The following is a 21,775-nucleotide window of genomic DNA, read 5'->3' as shown; positions in this document are numbered from 1 at the left end:
TCACTGAACCATTCCTCTTTTTGGCTGCATCATTCAAATTTTAAAGGCTTGAGAGACTTTCATTTTGCCACAATAGAAATGCCAGTAAAGTCCCTCTGCATTGAAATTTGAATATGCCACAGGAATGTATAATAGAATACTCACTGCTTCCAGAGCTTTCAATCCACTCTTTATACTGTAGACGTCCTTCTCCAGTTCAGCCAGACTGTTGCACAGAGCAACAACAAATCAAACAACAGCCTTCACAACTACAACTTCAGTCCAAAGTTCAGTTTCTATATTTAACAACAAACTGTTTTAATACAGCGTTGTACCACAGCAGTACTGAACTGTTTGGAATCTGACTGTGAGATGGTTTGGATTAATTTTCTTTAATGCAGTTCAGACTTATGAGATACAGTAGGACCAACACATTAAAATTACATGAACCTGAATAGAAGATGCTACACATAATCTAATACTATACAGCATATTTGTTGATCTGGTGTTGTGTAACTAGACAAAGATTTTTAAAGAAGTCTCCAATGTTAGTGATGTGCAATAGTTGCTTTCCACCACAGGGAAGTCTTCAGGGAGCGAGGGGAAGGGGTAATTGTAATTCCCTTTCACCACTATAATGTTTATTATGCCTTTAGCATGTCTTGTTGTCTTAAATTCATTCCTACTATCTTCCAAAATGGGTGCACTCACTTGACTTTTGCAGCATCTGGTATGCTTAGCAGATCCTGCTGGACATTGAGGATGTTGGGATAGTTCTTCTCAAAAATCATGATCAGGTAGTGCAACATGGTGATGTTTCTGTACAAAGAAACACAATACAGATCAGTCACACATGGCTTCATATGCAAAATGTTCAATAGTAGCTTTCAAAGTACATCTTTAATATTCGTTTTTGCTATCTTGATCATACTTCTGAACTTCAAGCATGACTAATTAGTTACATTGGACTTTTCAACATCATTTCCCTCCCCAAGCATGCCTGAAAGTGCTAATGTGTTCTTATTGCAAGAACATTTATAAAGAGAACACCAGCATGTAAAATTTATAGACACAAAGAAACATCTGATTTTATCAATAATTCAGTCAACACATTTGTGTACAACTTAGTAATTGGAAAATGCTGGTTCTATGGACAAATAAATAATTAATTAATTTCTATAAACAAGTAATCAGAAAATAAAAATAATTTGATTTCCATAAAAAAAGCTGACATTGCACCCAGGCCCATGAATTTACTAATTATATAGATATGATATAAAATTCCTGTCATATTGTCAACACTGAGTCGCTTTAGTGGCAAATTTCTGGAAGTTTCTGTTTTAAACAGTAAATTGGAAAATAATGCTGCCTTTGTTCAAGTAAACTTTTTTTTGTAAAATAATTTTTTTTTATTAATAATGTAAATACTACCTTCATAATAATCTACAGTTATCCTGCTATAACATACTGTACATACTAGTATGCTACTTAAATGAGCACTTGATGAATGCGGTTAACTGCAATTAGGACGCCATGAATATTTGAGTAGATTAATAGACACCACATTACTCAAGGGGCAATTACACCCAACCACAATGTCCCAGGTTTCTCATCTCATAATTCAAATGCAGTACTGACCTGTCTATGCTTGACTTGGTGTCCACAATCTTGTTCAGGCTGGACACTTTAAAACCATAGGCATTCCCTCTTTGGCCTTTATTCAGGAAGTTCCCTAAGGCCAGGACCACCTCCAAAATCTGAGTCAGATGTTTACTCCTCATCACCTCACGGGATGCACATACAAGAGCTGAGGAGAACGCAGATGTTGGAGCATTAGTTAAGGCAGTGTGGAATAAAGACGGTTATGGACAATGAAACACGGTTATGATATGTCAGAAATAAATCACAGAGACGTGCTGAAAATGAATGTTTGTGTGGACTGATGTGTGTGGTGTGATGTCAAAACCAACCCAAAGTGAATTATTTTTCACCAAGCCCCCAAGTTTTACAACATTTGTATTTATTTGATTTGTTTTAAAAAAAGACATGCACTTAAAAATTTTTTGAATTTACATTTTATTGTTGTGGACTGTCTGTGAAACAAGTAGACAATGTAGGGTCCTAAAGGCTACATACTGTACACCAAACTCACCAGTTTTCCTATTACAGAAGCTTAAATTGGCCAAAATTCCCACTGAATTTCATTGAAAGATTTGGACTGTTACACCTAATACACCTTTCAAGCTACTGTATATTTCAAAAATCTTAAAAACTCCCATAAACACATATTAACCGAAAGTCAACATCAAAGTTTGTCATGGCAATCTAGTTTTAAATAAAATGTTAGATTTACAGGCCAGTCATATTCACATCAGTCCTACATTATGTTTGCAGACCTTCTTAAAACCAAATCCTCCATCACTCTCTCAATCATAAATGGGCCAAAACAAGATTTAATCAACAGCAATGAATTCCGAACCGCACATATATATTGCATAAAGGTTTCAATAGGACAAGGTTCCTGCATTGGCCAAATTAATTTCTCAGGAACACACGAAGACGAGGAAACCACCACGTTTAAAAAAAAAAAAAGCCCCTGGAATCGGTTGAAACTGTTACTTAACCTCAGCGTCCACTGTGTGGTGGATCATATGTTTAGAAATGTTTGCATCAGGATGAATCGATCTTAACTCTGATCTGTCCACACTGTAATGAGATTCCTATTATGGAATCATCACACAGCTCTGATGCCTGGCCACAACTTTCTCCTCACTCCTACAAATCACACTCCCCAAGAAGCCTGGTTAAATTTAGACACAGCCTCCACCTCTAAAAACTAGAAACGCCTCTGATTTTGACATGAGGGAACATGCGTGGGTGGGGTGGCTCACAGATCCTGGGCCAGAGTTTCTTGTTCCTTTCCACTGGTAGTTAAAGCCATTTGCCATATACTATAAAGCCACTTTGGATATTAGTCATCTACTGTGTGGCCTCTCAGATTTATACTCCATACAAGACATGGCAGATCCATGAAGGGAAAGTGCAGGGTCTGTAGTTGATCAATTACACCGCTTGCAGCTAAAACTCTAACAAGCCACAAACCCTAGTGTGTTTTCATGACGTGCAGTGCAGAGAGGTAAAACTGTTAATGAGGCCACACGCCAAAGTAGATTCCGTTCATGCTGTGAAAAACAGTGGTTTGTATGAGTATTGTCGAGCACTACCCACGGCCTTCTTTGACTAATCCCTGATTTACTCGGTCACTGAGTTTGATGGCAGAGTTCGCAGTGGGAAAATAATCTTTCCATATTATCTTAACAGTGTGCCTCAGGATTGATTTTGTTACGAAGTGTTTTGACAGCTCTCTGCCCTTAATGATGACATGCAATTCATTATGTTCTCTAACCGAGTCTGTAATACGAGTGAAGATCTCAGAAAGACTGAGATCATGTGACACTTTGACACAGTTTGTCTCCTACCACAGTGGTGAACACCGATGCAACCGTGCCGTTCATCTCCAGCTATTTTGTGTAGATTACCATCATATAATTTTAATTAAGTCTAAACCAGTTCCAGGATATGAAACTGTAAAGTGTGGGAAAGTTCAAGGAGGGTGAATATTTATGTAAGCCACGGTAATCCTTACTCACGCTGCACGCACTAAATTCCATTTGCATGGAGTGTATTCTAACTCTTTGGTGCAACGGGTCTTCAAGAGAGCAACTCCATTTGCCAGCTTTCCAAAATAGCCTCCTTGGTAACTCGGAAGAAGTTCAAACACCAGAGATGCATACAGAGCCACACACACCTACTCTATTACTCTAATACTTACACTAGTACTATTTTGGAAATGAATTACAGCAGTTTTGCAAGCATTATATTATAAAAAGTATAGTATTAAGTAATATTTCGTATGAAATATTGCTAATAGTAGCATGCATAATCCTTATTTCTCTTTCCATGTCACCCCTCTTCTCTTCTCTTCTCTTCTCTTCTCTTCTCTCCATCTCTCTCTGTCCAGTTAAGCATGCTCCTGAGGTACCAGTGACCAGTGTTTGTGTCCCTTTGCTCTCTTCAGATTTTTCTGATTTGACCCTACCTCTGGATGTAGTTCTCTTTGATTGGAGACCACTCAGTGCAGCGGGGGATGTTTCCACCTCAACAGCCTAAATATCCATGAATTTACAGTGCAACTCAAGAACTTTGAGTACGGCTTTGGACTGTAATTAATATCAGCAGTCTACTACAACGGTTTAGAACCACATTTTGCATGAACAGTTCTGCATTTAAGCGCTGAACAATGATGGAAATGTTCTATTCTTTTCTGTAATTACATATATGCTGCTTGCAGGGCTGTGTGTGTATATAAAAGCACCTGCTTTGGCATGGGTGGAGTCAGACAACAGGGGGTGTGAGATGCTCAATCTTCCCATACTAAATCCTGTATTATTCTGACTTCAAGTGATAAAACCCATTCTTAAATCTTACAACATTTGCTTTTATGTAATTCACCTACTTATCAAGTGATGAATAAAACACTATGTTACATGTTATAATAAGAAAATAATCGAGTAATAAAGTCGTGTGAGATGCCCCCAGAGTTAATTATCTTAATAAATTGAACATCTTGAATCACAAGAAGATTATTGTGAAACTTCCACCTTTCATTACTGTGATATTGAAAGTGCTAACAATGGAGACTCCTTCAATAACTGATAAACACCTTCTGACAGAAAGCACTATTTCAACAATTATTGTACATTTTGTAAGTTTTTAATCCATAGCTTCATGTGCAGCATCTGCCATTTAACTCCAGTTGTGTTGTTCAACAGTGAATTAACTGCTATAATATAAATATTAGTATTGCTACAAGCATTTCACTCACCCTCCACCTTCGGCTTGGTCTCTGCAAGTCGCTCTGCAAACTTCTTTTTGAAGAACAGCGACTGGAGCCTCTGCTGGTAATGATCAATCCTAACCAGGAGTCAGGCAGCAGTAGAAAGAAAAACAAACAAACAACAACAACAAAAAAAAATCAGTCTCCACAGGAGAGTCATTTCAAAGAAACTTTGGCTCTCCCACACAGATTCCTGAGCTTTTATCCCTAATGAGCTGCTGCAAACCCGTGCACTCGAGGAGAATCGTGATGCAGGGACCCCCCTCTGCTGGGAAGGGGGAAGATAAAGGGTAGAAGGGTAGCGGGATGATTTCAAAGCAGAATTATCCATAGTGAATGATAACGTGGAGAAATAACAGGGTGTTTTGTGGGCGCCTGTAAGACTAGACAGGAGGATGTAGACGTTTCATAAGGCTACTCAAGGGGTTCATTCTTTAAAAAAAACAACATGCTTTTAACAGTCAATGACAACACAATGAGGAGGAATGTGTACATATATGCTTTAGTAAACAATGTTTCACTTTACATTATATTTGACCACAGGGATCATTTACACAAACGAAGCATTTGTACCTGCTCATGTCATACAGGAAGCGGTCAGCACGTGCCATACGATCCAGCTCATGCTTGTGTTCCTCCAGAAGGTCAATGTCGCTCTTTTCAGGAATAAACTTTAACAGCTGATTAAATAAATAAAAGGCATAAATTAAAATTAGGATATTATGTAAGGAATGAACCAATTCAGTGTGTGCTGTTGTAGTAAAATAATTAAAGACTGGGAAGTGTGATGCAGCCCAATTTTTATATCAGTGGCCACTAGAGTTTGAGCTAAAATATCCTGGCAGCACTCTTCACAAGAATGTCTGCTATGCATTAAAGGTGTAGGTCTTTAAAGAATGTTGAAAATTGGTTTTACAGGGACTTTGGTTTTACATTTCTATAAATGCTAAAGTATATATATTTATACTCACAATTATCATTTTAACTCATTCTAATAAAGAGTGTCAATAATTTTAGGGTTCACTAACCATATCAAATCACAACACACTGGCTTTACGAGCATTTAAGTACCTGCTCTAGCATATCTTTAGCCAGCTCCTCTCTCTCGTCCATTTCCAGAATGGCTCTCTTAATCTCCTCGTTGCTCATTTTCAACCTGCACGGAGCAAAACTTTTCAGAAAAGACGACACAAGCAATTCCAGGTACTAATCATCATCACTTTAACCGTCACATGCTCGAATGTGTGTATATGACCTTACGGTTGTTTGGGGCTAATCAATGTTGTGCTCTGTAAACTGTGATAGATAGCTATTGATCGTGTACTCATGGCCCTATTAGGACGGTAGGTGCCCCTGGGTCAGTTTGTGTTCTGTTCTTTAATCTGGTCTGGATGTGTATAGATGTGCATCTACTATCTTACAATCTAAAAATGCTGTACAACTTTGCGTTAACACAGTTTCTATATGACTGGTGGCGGATTCTTGTAAATATAAATATATTTGGAGAATCCATGCCTGGCCCCCGAATTTTACATGTGGTTCTCCAAAAAATAATACAAAGGTTACATTATCTGCTGTTGGTAATCCGGGTCAGATAAAAACTCTCAAAAATATTAACCTTACCAGCTATTATAAAGGTAAAAATGTTGCCAAATAATCTAATTAGTCCCAAAAAATTCCTCGAACTGCTTCTTTTTAGTAACACTTTAGTAACTACTCTTTTAGCCTTTTGTTCCACCGTCCCAAATTTTGTTTGAGACATGTTGTGGCCATCATATTCAGTATTACTTGAGTTTTCCTTAAAATGTTACATTTCCCCATTATAAACATTTACTGTACCATGTTTTCCATGTTTTATTGTGAATTAAATGTGGGTTTATGAGATTTGCAAAACATTTTAAACAGCATTCCAACTTATATATATATATATATATATAATTGGGGTTTTACATGTGTGTCTTTGAAACAAATACATAAAATAAGTGATTTTTATGAAATAAATGTGATTGAGAATTTTGAATTTTCTCTGACTTATAAAAATACTTGTTCTCTGTCCAATATCCAGATCTGTCTTTTATACCTTATGTTTTATAGATTGTGCAATAGTGATAAGATTTTTTTTTTAATTAGGCTACAAACATTATGAACCATAACAGAAATAAATATAAGACACCATTTCTTTCTGGTTTCTAGAGATAATGTGCATAAGAATAATGTAACTTTCTTCCTGTTCGATTTATCTTGTACAGTTATTTATTATGTTTCACAATTTGTACATTTTTCTTTGTACATTAGTTAACCTGCTACAAATTCATTGTTAATGCTGATCTTATAGTTATGTGCTCTGTGTCTAGCTCATTGTGTGGTCAGACTTACTTTGGGAAATTTAGATTTTGAGAGAAAGTATTGCATCGACAGTGCTGAGTCATGGTTAAGTACATACTTGGAGAGTAAGATAACGCAGTTCTGCGCCGCCCATCGATGACTGACAGCTCCTTCACTTTCCTTGTACTTAGATACAAGTCATCCATGGAACCAGTCTCCTTCTACACGAAGCAAGAAAGTGGAAAAACAAGGTTGACATCTTGCATTAAATGACATGATTTCTGGTTGAAAGCAAACTTTGGATGGTGTAATTTGGAATAAACCTGACAAACATGTTCATTTTCAAAGAAATTACCATACCAATAATATCTTTGATACATTGCCTCCTGGTCTGAATTTCATGACCTCATACACAGCTCATGAATGTGGAAAAGGCTGCCTACAACCTCCTGTTCTACAATTGCAGGGAGCCTGATTCGTATTTTACAATCATTTCAGTGAGTGAGGAAAATACTGGTGCTGATTCAGATAAACAGAGGAAGCTCAAGCACAAAACGGACACTAAACACTGAACTTTCCATGAAACACTGTATGGACAGGAAACAGCTCCAGGATTCGGAGCAGACGGTTAAGTGAGGACCGTGTGACGGAGGCTGCTGAGGTGAGGATGTTTAAAGTACAGTGAGCTATTTATGGGTGAAAGCTTTTCCTCCGCTCTGAACGCAAGCACAAGAGCAATTCAACAACCGCCGAACGGGCATCCAAATATGGCTCACTGCTTCCATGGCTGTGGCTGATGGGATTTGGGTTTGGCTTGAGGTTAGAAGACTACTCCTACTCACTTTCAGGCCTTGCCAAAACATCACTCACTAGCAACTGGCCAGAACAGCACAAGACTAATCTTTAGGAAATACTGAGCATATGGACTATTACTGCAATAATGCAGGTAAAAATGTCAAAAAAATAAATCGGGCATAGAAATGATTTGACTTTTCAAACCAGGATTTAAAGGTGTAATCAGCAATTTTGGCTGATTAACACAATTTATGAAGAAGTTACGTGGCTGATTGACAGTTATGTGGACAATTTGCTCTGTCTGTTTGTATGTTAGCGGGTTTTTCTCCTAATTAACGATCCGAGGCTGCTGCGTTTAAGTATATATTATATCAACAGCAGAAATATTATTTTTTATTTAACCTAGCCATTAAAGTTGCACAAGCCAGTGCACTCTTAGTGCTGGTCCCAATCCCAAGAGTGGAGGATAATATAAAAGAAAATGTGGACTAAATGTAAAATGGGATGCTCAGAAAGAACATTAATTTTATAATCATGTGTCAGCAAGCATTTGTTTGTATTGTGTATCTTTTCAGATTTAAACTGGCAAAAACAGATATTATTCAAACCTTTAGCAACTTTATAAAACCAACCAACTAAGTAAATGCAGTTGTAAAGTTGTGTGGCTGGCAGCAGATTGTGGGAAGAGGCACAGGGCCAAAAGCAGTGACGACTCAAACTAAAGACTCACCTGTTTGAAGGATTGGTTAGTGAGCAGCTCCTGGTCAGGCAGATGGAGAGAGTACAGAAGGAAAAAAAAAACATTGGAAGACATGCAGTGATTAGCGTCACAAGCAGCAGAACTATGGAAAAAATAAGGCTCAGCCAGAGCTGGGCTGCAGAGCTACAGATTCTCACTACTGATGCTGTAAGAGACAAATCAACTACATAGCCATAAAAGTCAATATGAAATGGTGTCGTCATGGTCTCTATTCTTGGCATGGTCAGTTAGCACAATGAAAGCGCTACAAATTCTACTCCATGCTTAAGCGCTTTATCAGGTCAGACACAGTAAGCCATTCAGCGAAGAACAGCTGGCGTAAATGTGTGGTGGTCTGGGAAAACCCGTCGTATGTCATTGCGACTGAATCCTGGCAGAGAGCCAAGTCTTTTTTTTTTTTTTGCCTGTGTATAACATATACTGATATTTTAACTTTCAGTAAGCAGGAATATATTTCATCTAAAAGACACGGAAATGTTTTTGTTTATTCTTTTAATCTGGCCATGGCTGTAATGCAAAGGTCATGGTGGGTGTGAAGCCAGTAGTAGCCTTGCTAGCTACTGTAAGTGTGATTTCCTCACACAGTAAATATCATGAAAACAAGCATGAGTTAAATTGATTCTGTGCGTAAAAAAAAATTGAATTCTGTTAAAAACGCTTCTGCACTGCATTCCAAATGGAAATACATTGGGTAAACCCTATAAGCAAATATTGAGAAAACAATTACAGAGCCAAGAATAACTAAAAAAATTACAGTTAACGAAGTCTTTCCGCTTTCAGATCTCTATATAGAAGTTTTCAATTCAGTTAAATGTTATTTATATAGACTTTTCATTATGTGAAGGATTTTCCCAGGCTGCCACATTAACCTCAGTCTACAAGGCTTCCGAGTTCCTACTGTTGATCTTTTTCACATACTAATAAACATGACACAATATGCAAATTATCATCATTATTTCAATAAAGACAAACATGATATTCAAATCCACCGTACTTGTTGCCTCTGATAAGCCGAAAACATCTTCTCGATATCTTTCAGATCAAGGACTTTAAAAGCCCGCAGGTCATCGATGTCATGCCAAATGGTGCCAGTGATTTTGTTCTGTAAAGAATAAGGAATGCGTCATTGTAAGGGAGGAGGTATTCATAAGTGAAAAATAATGACTGAAAATTGTTGCCATTTTAAGATTTTTTTCCTAAGAAACAAAGCCAAAAGCATGATGCAATGTTTGTCCAACCGTTCTATTTATACTAGGCTGATTAATGAGGTTTAAGTGAGCTTTCCGGTTTGTTTAGTCATTACACAGTGCCATGATGTGCTCACCTCGCCCAGTTTGGCCCAGTTAAAAGACTTAAGTGGGTGTGATGGCTGGGGGATGCTCTTGTTGCGCAGACTTGTGCTGCTGCTAAAAGAAGCGGGTGCCGGTGGGAGTGGAGCACCAGAGAAGATGGGCGGAGCTCCTGGAGGAGGAGGTGGAGCCCCTGGAGGAGGAGGTGGTGGAGGAGGGGCTGGGCAGAAGGGAAGTGGTGGAGGAGGCGGAGGGAAACCAGTCATTATTGGTGGAGGAGGAGGAGGCATTGGACCTCCAGGTGGAGGAGGAGGTGGAGGAAATGCCATACTTCCATGCTAAATAAGAAACAGGAAAGATAGTCAATATACAAAATATATTTTATATTATTAGAGCATGTGAGATTACACTATTACTAAATAGTCGATCCATTTCCATCTTAACAAGTTAAAAAACAAGGTAAAAGCAATTAAAAGGTCTTATAAATAGCATTGCAATTAAATTATGCTGAAAAACAAGCTCATTTGAAAAGTAGTCAGTTACTATGCATTCTTCATAATACATCTAAATCGATTTATAAAACACAAAACATCTGAGGATTATTTATGTTTTTTTTATATTGTACTGGGCATGTGATGTTTGTTATATAATTCAAGAGCCTATCCTCAAAATACAGAAAGTGGAGCAGCACAACACCATTTTGCATGTAGCTGAACCGTTCAGGCTGGCAGCATTTTCCCTCTGAAGGTCATGAGATCTAAAGTCACAGCCCTCTTCTCACTAATACAGAAAGACAACCACTGAACTCCTGCTTCAGTTGAAAAAGTTACAGGAGCAGGAAAAGGATACTCACGGAAATATCGTTAATTCGAGAAGACAAGTCTAAAACTTGCTCCCTGGCAGAGCGCAGCTCGACTCCTTCTCTCTGCAGCTTGTCTTTCATTTTGTTTAGAGTCTTCATCATGTCTTCTTTCTCTTGCGTTTTGATCTCACACTCTCGCTCCTTCCTCTCAAGTCGGGCCATGAGTTCTGTATGCTCTAAAAGAACAGATGCATATATGCAACTTACAGTCAGTAAAATTACATGTAAAATGATTAGACTCACACTAAATAAAACAGGACATAAAGCGAGTTCCTTTTATTAGTTTCAAAGCAGCTAGAAACATTTACTCTGACTAGGTGCTTTTTTTCTTTTTTCTATCAAAAGTAATGAGGTAAAATAGACCTTGCCATGTTACTAAGAAACAACAAAGCCATCTATCCTAAACAGCTTTAACTCCAACTGTTATGAGGCTCTGACACTGGAAACACCTTCAAAATATGTAGATTAAATTCCTTCCAAAAAAAAAAAAAAAAAGGTTACTGTAATAAGGTGATCAAATTTCACAAGTTTGACTACTCGATTGATTGATCAAAGCAGTGAATGAGTGCTAGAGGCAGAGCAGCTGTTATAGCAAAATGATTCCCGTTCTGAGCAAACATTCAAAATTCAACAGTGCTGTGGTATAATGAAAATTACAGAACATTGGGTCATCAGATTCAACCAGATTCTAAATTTGTGCAGGTGCATTCTTGCAAAAAATCTGAATTAATTTATTTTCATTAGGGGCATCTACAATGTGTCCTCATCAAATTGCAACTAAAACGGAGACTGTTGGGACAAAAACTTTCTTTCGGCTTCTCCCGTTAGGGGTCGCCACAGCGGATCCTCCGCACGTTTGATTTGGCACGCTTACGCTGATGCCCTTCCCAACGCAACCTCCCCAATTTATCCGGGCTTGGGACCGCACTGAGAGTGGCTGGGGATGGTTCCTGACCGAATCGAACCCGGGTCGCAGCGGTGGGAGCGCTGCGTCTTAACCACTAGACCACCAGGGGACTGTTGGGACAAGCTATGCCTAAAAACTGAAAGCATAGTGAATACTGAATTTTGTTTGAAACGTAACAGTAACTAATACTACTTCAACTATTAATATTATTGCTACAACTACTATTAATACTACTATTACTACTAATATTATTGCTACTACTACTATCACTATGACTACTACTACTATTAATACTACTATTATTAGCATTATTGCTAATATTACTTCTATTTTTTCTACTTAAGTTCAATTAATTGTTGCACCCGTATCTTAATTTATCAGTTCTTTACTTATATTTTCAGTTGTTGAAAATTAATATATATACTGGAAGTATAAATATGTAAATAAATGTTCAAAATTTCATTTCACACACACACACACACACACACACACACACACACACACACACACACACACACACACACACACACACACACACACACACACACACACACACACACCCACACACCAATTATGTACGTCTGTGTGTACATCATTACCTTTTCTGAATTTCTCGGCCTGGTCTCGCCACTGTCTCACCTCGTTCTCATTGACAAGCCTGATAGCAGAGAGGGAAGAAATATAAAAAAAAATATAACAGATCAGTCTGCTGTGCTAAAATATCACAAGCTAGGTCAGGAATGATATTTTGTTCTTCTGCTTAAATCTTTCACTTACCTTCACTATCACTAATTTATCGACTCAGTAGGCACATTTCGGAACGAAAAATGCCCAAACTGAATGAAATTGTAATTGGTTTGCGAGGGGTGAGATAAACCTTTCCATAAACCAAACAAAAGAAAAAAATGTAATTAAAAGTTAAACGGAATACTTCTACCAGTCCACACAAACGTGTGAATATAACCGCTGACTCATGCAAACGTTTATTTTCCATTCTAGGTCGCTAAAATTCCAGCAATACGACCCACTTCCACCAGTCCTTACTACGGACCATCATTTACACACGTCTGCTTTTTTTTAGGAGGGAGGGATAACAGATGCTGAGACATGAGATGATCCTCAGAGATGCACAGCAATCAAAAAGCTTTGCTGCACCGTAATATGCCTACAAATTCACGCTGTTGCTTGATTAAGAGCAACGCTTTACATAGAAATAGTGGCGCATAAGAAATAATGGAATTACATGTTGACAGGAATAAAATGCAGCAAACAAGACATAGGCTTATGTGCGTATGTCTCAAAGTCATTCCGACTGAAAGCACAAGCACATGTAAACGCCATATCGGATTAAATAATGTCTCATGTAAACAGTCCAATCGGAATAATTTTATTTGGAATGACAAAAAAGAGTACATGTAAACGTGGCTAGTGTGTTATTGTTGTGTAAAGGTAACGGTTAATTTACAAGGTCAGGGATGTTGTATAGGCAGAATTGTATCATTAACATGAATGGAGTTATTTTTATTTATTCCCATGAACAGACACAGTTAGGTTGAGTTTAATATAGATATACGATATCTGTATAAAAAATATATAGCCATTAAATGACTAAAATGTAAACAGCAACAGGTTCTCACACATTTATCATGAACTGTTAACATTAGGTGTTGACTTTTGTGTGTAAGAGTCATTAAACATTTATGTATCCTGATAGGAGGTTTTAGTTCAGCATAAGATTAGGGTTATAAAACCTTCTGGGGGGAAAAAATGCTTAAAATGAAACACCTGGATGAGGACTGCTTTCCGTAGCTGAGGAGAACACAAAGAACGTAAGAGAAGAGAATTACAATCTACTCATAGAAGTAAATCTAGAAAAAGTATATAATGATGTACAGTAGAATGGAGAGAGTCATCTATTTTCTTGATGCTTCTGCTTTAGTGCTGTTTTTTTTTTTTTAGTTTTAAATTTTAACATCAAAAAAAAGAAAAAAACAAAACAAAACAAAAAAACTGTTGAACACAAAAAGGTGAGACAAAAATTTTCACTGTCAAGCAAACACCAAGAAATGCATCTGCATTTGTACCTTAAAAAACATCTGGACAAAAAGAAAATCCTCCTTACACACATGTACAAACACAATCACGCACACACACTCACTCATACGCGTACACACAAACACACGCACTTACCAAGACTTCCACACAATCACTCACACAGACTCACCCTCAGACTCCCACACTTACTCACGTGCGCACACACACACATATATACACTCATATCACACAGTCTCTATTATACACGCTCTCACACGCACACACTCTCTCACACACACACACTCTCTCTCTCTCACACGCAAAATGAATATGTTTGGTGTTAATGTTTGTCTTGGACAGATCTGCAGTGCAGTGTAAAAATGAGATAAACACAGTTCAGTAGGAGCTGGCAGAGAGCCGAATGTACAGTAAAACCTCTCCTCTAAAGCGTTTTCCAATTTCGCCTTCACACTGGAGACTAAATACATTAATCATGGGCTTTGGCTCGCCTTTGCTAATGATGATGGAGAATGGAAGTGTGCGATTGCAGGCTATTTGGCCTGGTCACACAGCGACTGAAAAGGGCAAAGACAAGCAGAAGAGAGATGACAGAAAGATGGACAGAAAGTGGAAAGTAATGACAATGCAAAGTTTGGATAGAGGAGGAACGGCAGGAAATGGGATCTACTATAATTTAACTGATATGAAGGAGAATGAGGCAGGAAGAGGAGAGGAAGATCCTCAGCAAAAGGAAAGGAGCCAAGACAAACAAAATGGGGAAGAGTGAAAGTGTTGCATAATCTCAGAAAGAGAGAAAATACCCTATATCTTTAGTAGGTGCATTAACTATGGTAATTATCTTGTATACACACACACACACACACACACACACACACACACACACACACTTGTGCATTCACACCCCTTACATACCTACTCACACATTCACTCACTCATTCACTCACCTCCAGACACTCACACATTAATTTACTCATTCTTTCATTTACTCATTCATTCACCCCCCCCACATACTCACTTATTCACTTACTCACTCGTTCACTCACCCCCAGACACTCTCTCACACATTCACTCACTCACTCGTCCACTCAATCGCACACTGTAAAGCCTATAACCTTCTCAGCACCCAGCATTAGGCACTGCCAGCCTGCACTTTGATCTACACCAGAACTGAGGTTATTTCTAGGTTATATTCAGAAATCCTGCAGCACTTACATTCTAATTATGTTCCTGACATTAAAATTGTCCAAAGGAGAAACATCTGGGTCTTCCCCTTTGTCGTCCTGCAGAACAATCTGTTGAAGGATTCGGTCTAGAAGCTGCCACTGCTGTATGCTGCCCGCTCCGCGTTTATCTGCAATATAGAAATAATGGTGTTTAATATAGCAAAGAACAGCAGACACAATAAAGATCCCAATAATTAAGACATTGTTCTGTAGATAGAGTTTGTTGTATTAGTATATATATATATATATATATATATATATATATATATATATATATATATATATATATATATATATATATATATAGTATACACTGTATCTGCCAATAATTCAGTACATGCTTTGTGTAACTGACTGCTAATGGAGCTGTTACTCAAATGCCTAGTTTAGTTGATATACACTTACATGGCATCTGCAGGCAGTGCTGGAGAATAGATAGAAGATGCGGATAGGCATCTGTGTGGCTCAGCTTCTTCTTAATCAGCTCAAACATCTGGCCGGCGCTCTTTGTATCCACATGCGTCTACAAGCAAATTCATTATTCTCGATTATAGAAAATCTAATAAAAATTCGAACAGATTAAAACGGATAGATAGATAGATAGATAGATAGATAGATAGATAGATAGATAGATAGATAGATAGATAGATAGATAGATAGATAGATAGATAGATAGATAGATGGATGGATGGATGGATGGATGGATGGATGGATGGATGGATGGATGGATGGATGGATGGATGGATGGATGGATGGATGGATGGATGGATGGATGGATGGATGGATGGATGGATGGATGGATGGATGGATGGATGGATGGATGGATGGATGGATGGATGGATGGATGGATGGATGGATGTTCTAAGCCCATGGCATTGAACAGGAAATGTGCAGAAGTGGAAGGTTATAAGATTAAAATGTATAATGCATGTAGTCATGAGCAGACCGCTAGTTGTAGTGCAGGTGGCTTACCATGTCGAAACGTTTGGCCAATTCACAGTCATCTTCATTCCGCACCATCTCGAAAAAGTCCAAATGTCTAAAATAGAGAAAATAGACAATGAATTGGATTATTTCTCAAGGGCTTAAACGGCAATATAAAAATATATATATGTAAGTCAAAGTCTCTGACCTGTCGAGAGTGGCGTTCTCATGACCTCTAAGCTTTTCAATGACTGGCTGGATCCCCAACATTAAGAACTCGTACCTTAGGTGAAGACGAAACTCAAGGTTGTCCTGTACACAGAAACAAAGCAAAGTCCTTCAGTACTATGCTGACATACTTAATGATGTTTATATATTGGCACTTTAAGAGGTTCGATGCTTTAAAAGATGTATTGATGTTTTTGGTGCGGAAACATTAGCAGCAAGGTTTATCGATCAACTGACCTCTCCAGGTCCTGCATTTAGAACAGCGTTGATGAAGGACATGATGGCAGTCTTCAGGTTGACCTCGTCTCTGTAGCGGCCTGTGCTCCTGTCCAGCTCATGCAGAAGAGTCTAGAAGGCAGAAAACGTTTAGTCTGACTACTGGATTTAAGCCACAGAAGCTTATCTGAACGTCTGTTTTGTAATGTGTAATGAATTTTGTCCTATTTTATTTTTAGCGATTTTAGTCACAGCTTGCAGACGATCGCTACGCTAAGCTAAGGGCTTGGCTGTTTTAGAAGAGAAGCGTAAAGTCATATCTTTCTTTTCTAAACCTGATAGAAATAAAGACTCATTGGAGATAGGAAGGATTTAATACTACTTCAGTAGTACTCAAGATTGTGTGCTGTATACCTTTTACATTTTAAAATATACCAGGTTTAATGCCCATATAAAGTTTGATGGCATTTAAATTAATAGGTCTATTTATTAAAAAAAAAAATAGTAAAAACAATTGTCCACAGGAAAAGTCATATTTTAACCATGTAGGGTTTCACCATTCGCTTAGATTTTAGCAGACAGCAATATATTGTGTTTAAAAATTCTCTTTCATGTTAAATTGACATACTTTTCTTCACGTCCAAACAAGTCAATAAGTCAGTGGCGGTGAGCCACGTTACCCAATAATGCTTCAAAGTCTTTGATTGCTCGTCACTAAGCATGACAAAAATACAAATTGGTGAGAAATGGTTCTGTATACATTTAAGGTCCATAAAACATGACCTTTAGAGGTGTTGTTCTTCACAGTGTGTTAAATTCCAGTTTTGGAATATCAAACTATACTTTTTACGTGTCTGTAATGACGGCCTTCAAAAAACTGTTAACGCCTTTTCAGTCGTGGTATTTAATCCATCAACAAAATACCAGTCACTGCTTTTATTTATTTTTTTTTACACTTACATATACATACATATAACACAAGTACATTGTCAAATAGTTTCTGACTATTCTGCTATTTTAGAGACCGACGTTGAATAATATTTTAAATTTTTTTATTTTTATGTTTGTAAATGTGTTTTGCATAATTGAGGCAGATGGAGATGGCTTCTGGAAAGTCATGGGTCTATTTGAGAGTTTGTGGCATTCCTGTGGACACTCAACCTAAATCTCAGCTGGACCACCAAGGAGTTCAAATCAAACACTTTTGGTTGTTTTTTACCAACATCCAGTAATGGCATGCCCAGGCAGCAGCACCAGAGCAGGGTGAGTAATGAGAGCAGTAAATACACCAGTGGCTATTAGTTTGTGGTGTCCAGCAGCCTTTAGGACTTTATCAAACTGCCAGACCTGTGGAATTTATTAACAATTGTTGAAGCTCCTGTTACAGAAAAATCCTTGCATGAAAAGGTAAAAAAAAAAAGCAAGCAAACTTGGCTGATAGCCAAAAACATTTATTTAATCCTAAACTGTTATTCGTGGATTCGTTGAATTATGAAGATCTTATTCACATGCCAGTTCTGCTGCAGAGTTTTTGAGCATATGGTTCGATATACTTGTTCGAAATACTTGTCTGGATCCAAATCCAGGTGATTACCCCATCCCTAGACTGAGGTAATAATGCTAGTTGATTAGGTACATATTCCTGCTAGAAGGAAGTTCCTTTATTCATAAAAGAAAGTTAAAAAAAGAAAGAAAAGTGCTTTATACTTGTCATATGAACTTTACAATGCAGTTACATTCTTTCTTCGAGTATCCCAGTGATTTTTGAAAGCTGGGGTCAGAGTGCAGGGTCAGCCATGCTACAGCACCCCTGGAGCACAGAGGGTAAAGAGTCTTAGTCAAGGGCCCCAAGCGTGGCAGAGGTACTGGGGCTTGAAGCCCCAACCTTCTGACTGATCAGTACACCCAGAGCCTTAACCACTGAGCTACCACCTTACCAACCCTCTGCAAGGTTATAATAGTATGCACTTAACAAACTCCCTTCTAAAATGTTGAGTTTAATAGAGTAAAATTAGTCTATTCACCTCGAAACCAATTTCACCTTACCTGGAAGCGTGCCCTCTCAGCGGCGTACTTCTGATAGTGCGCCATAGCCTGCAGCACTTTCTTATGGCCATCAGGTACCAGACAGAGAGCACCTAGGATCTCCAGTACAGCCACCTTGGTCTTGATGTTGTCCTGGCGCAGACTCTGTGAGATGGTGTTGATGCTCTGAGGGTGGGCCAGGACGTGCGCTCGGCCCTGCGAGTTGTTCATCAGTGCTTTGATGCAGCCGATAATGGAAGTGTGAATGCGGCTCTCTGACGTCTCGTAGTCCATGCTCTTCAAGAAGTTTAGCAGACACGTGAGGCCGTCCAGTTCGATGAAGCGAGTCACAAACCTGCACACAAAGTAAGCAAATGGTCGAGTCAAAAAAACGCTTCGACATTACCAGTAACAAAATAACATAAGGATTAAAACATTGTGCTAATGGGGCCTTTTCCTTCACCATTCTCTTCTACTCATAGCGGTCTTGGCAAAATAGAAATCCAGATGCTTACCATGAAATTTCACACTTACAGCTGTTCGTTTCCGTAAACAAAACTCGAAATGTGAAAGTATAAATGAAACAATTCTTTGAAACCTCATTCATCATAGCAGCCGAAATGACAGTGCCTATTAGTCAGGCTAATTAAAGTCAATGACGTTGTTACCATGGCTGCTTCATCACAGTTCTCTTCAAATGACCTGTGTTTATTCATAAAGATGGGGATGATCTCACCTTGGTGTATTTTTTTTTTTTTAATTTTTTACATATTTTAACCTTAACATACTTTTTCCTGAAATTTGTAGCACATTTCATGTAAACCCAACAGAAAGCTAAGAGTTAGCAGTTATAGTAACCACTAAATTAACCGTATACCAGAGATTTGGATAATCCTGATCCAGTGTTATCATGTGGGCTGTGAGGGTGATGTTCCTGTAAACGAGACATGCCCTATAATCAGTCAATGTCACATTTACACAGCAATAAAAATGTCCCTGAATTGGACTTGAAAACATTTCTATATAATCCAATTTCATATTCTATCCTAATTTCTCCCAGATGGTAGCAACCACCCAGAAGTCTAATACATGCATCCTTCAAGACACATGAAATCTTTTAAAATTGCAAATTCAGCTGGAAGCATTCGGATGGACTTGCCATCTACCCTCTTCTAAATATGCACACTTCTAGAAGTCCATGATTGGCTGGTGTTGCTCTTTGCTCTAATAGACAGGACAGAGAGCATTTCAAATTCCTACCAAGACACCAGTGCCAATTATTTTTCTCTTAGACTCCTGGCTAGGGGTGGCCTTACAATAGAAAATATCACAATGTGGCTTTACAAAACTCCAGCTGTAGATCTGGATCCCTAATGAGCAAACCAGAGGTGATGGTGGCAAGGAAAAACATCTGGAGTTAAAGCAGCTTTGAGATGAACCCCCTCCTCAGTGACACTAATTATTGATATTTCATATCACTACATCTAAATTCATGCAGGAAACCTGCCCAAAGCAAACACGGCTCACCTGGAAAAGCACAGCTGTCTGCGTTCATTTCTGCAGATCTCTGGGTGCAGAACATGCATGAGATCACAGCTGGCCTTCACTTGATGTTTAACTCAAGACCCTCCATTTGAACATGACACTCTAGATTAGCCCGTTATCCTATCACCACATCGAGTCTAGAGCGAGCACTCAGATCTTTTACACGTCTTATATGATCTGCGCTCTGGGTGGATTTGGACGAGTTGTTCTGACAAGATCTTAACAATAAAAACAAAGTAGTTTCGTAAGGCAACAGCTGTTTAATTCTCATTGCCCTTCACTCCATTAGAGGCGCATAACATCTGGACTACTTGTGAGGACAAGTGACATTTGTGGTTGGATTTCACATTTGTAGTCATAAATAGTCTCATGAGCTAATGAATTGGAAAAAAAGGGCAACACATGCGCATACTAATAAAAGCTAGGAGCTCGGGTTTTTTGACGCTGACATGTCTGAAAGTGAGGAATGTCTACAATGAAAGATCACTCGGTTCTCACCAAGAATATCGCTTTCCTTATCCTACCTCTATTTCATATCAGTCATTAATAAGGCGAGTGAGGAACATATTTATCTCTGTGCTGAAGGCCTCACTCGGCCAGGAGTCATACATTCTGGAACAGACGATGTATGCTTAACTTTGAGGACACAAGACTCCCCCCGTCACCCAAACAACACGAAGAAATAAAGAGCTCACAGCATACAGTATGAGCCAAGACTCAGACAGACATAGTCTGTGCCAAAGAAGCCTCTACTTAAGCCTTGGCTCTGGAATAATAGGGTCGGGTCGAATGGGTAAGTCAGTTAAAAAAAGACCACCTTCTTTAAACTGTGAATTAAGTTTCCAATAACTTTTTTATGGTGTAGCTTGTAGTATTTAAAAGTGTTACCAGACCTATAATAATATTCATATATATCCAATCCCACTGTTCAGACTTAATAAATTCTGGAACACTGCATTTATAATAAAAATACATGTTTGCCATTTCTCCATTATTTTAAAAAAGGAAAATTAAAACGCATTCCAAGCACATCTGGATGTCCCAAACAATTCTCCAAATATCATGTAAATTCATTAAAAACTCCAACTTAACTAACTTATAGCCATCCTTTTACAGAGAGTGTATGGGATTGCTTTCTTCTCAGTAGATTACATTGATTTTAAATTCATATGATTTGCCAAATTGCTTATTTATCAAAATGTGAATGCATCTTCCCTCTGTGTAAGGTCTTTAACTGAATATGATTACAATAGTAATGAGGAACAGAAAATACAGATATGAATAAAGATAGGACAATGTCACACTTTTAAAGCAAATACATTTGCCAATGAATTAGACCTGAAAACATTTCCGTTGTCCAATTTGATATTCAATGATTGTCATTTGACACCACCCTTAGCTAGCTTTCCGCACATGGCAACTAGCACCCTGAGGAAGCATTTTATGAAGTTGTAAGGGAGAGTTCAGTTATATTTGACACACTAAACAGATGCTGGTATTTCTACTCTATATACTTTATAATAGAGGTTATTTTTTCTTTGAATATAACTGGCTAATATTGTATGTTTCTGCTGTTTTACATTCCTTTATACATACTTTGGAATGATACAGGGTGTTTAATGCCAAATTTGCTAGTTGAAGACATTATTAAAAACCAAGATCAACGTTAACCGGAAATTTAGATGCCAAGAATCCATATATCAGGGTTTGAATGCAATTTAGAAGCTACCTTAACATAAAATGTG

The 21,775-nt window shown here is 38.1% G+C and overlaps 1 protein-coding gene across 1 annotated transcript in view; it reads right to left on the bottom strand.

Annotated features, from left to right (window-relative positions):
- Positions 1 to 21,775, bottom strand: part of daam2 (dishevelled associated activator of morphogenesis 2) — a 106,056-nt gene that overhangs the window by 9,626 nt on the left and 74,655 nt on the right. The window contains 19 exon segments of the mRNA XM_046855164.1: positions 145 to 205; positions 691 to 798; positions 1,618 to 1,786; positions 4,865 to 4,953; positions 5,450 to 5,556; positions 5,948 to 6,032; positions 7,320 to 7,347; positions 7,350 to 7,422; positions 8,727 to 8,756; positions 9,751 to 9,858; positions 10,081 to 10,383; positions 10,899 to 11,083; positions 12,414 to 12,472; positions 15,082 to 15,220; positions 15,498 to 15,615; positions 16,065 to 16,131; positions 16,225 to 16,328; positions 16,482 to 16,592; positions 18,507 to 18,840. Of these exon segments, the coding sequence (XP_046711120.1) occupies positions 145 to 205; positions 691 to 798; positions 1,618 to 1,786; positions 4,865 to 4,953; positions 5,450 to 5,556; positions 5,948 to 6,032; positions 7,320 to 7,347; positions 7,350 to 7,422; positions 8,727 to 8,756; positions 9,751 to 9,858; positions 10,081 to 10,383; positions 10,899 to 11,083; positions 12,414 to 12,472; positions 15,082 to 15,220; positions 15,498 to 15,615; positions 16,065 to 16,131; positions 16,225 to 16,328; positions 16,482 to 16,592; positions 18,507 to 18,840 (2,278 nt within the window).

This window comes from Silurus meridionalis, chromosome 8, assembly GCF_014805685.1.
Source record: "Silurus meridionalis isolate SWU-2019-XX chromosome 8, ASM1480568v1, whole genome shotgun sequence".
Lineage (NCBI taxonomy): Eukaryota > Metazoa > Chordata > Actinopteri > Siluriformes > Siluridae > Silurus > Silurus meridionalis.
The sequence above is the reverse complement of the archived record's forward strand: the minus strand, read 5'-3'. Positions and strand labels throughout refer to the sequence as shown.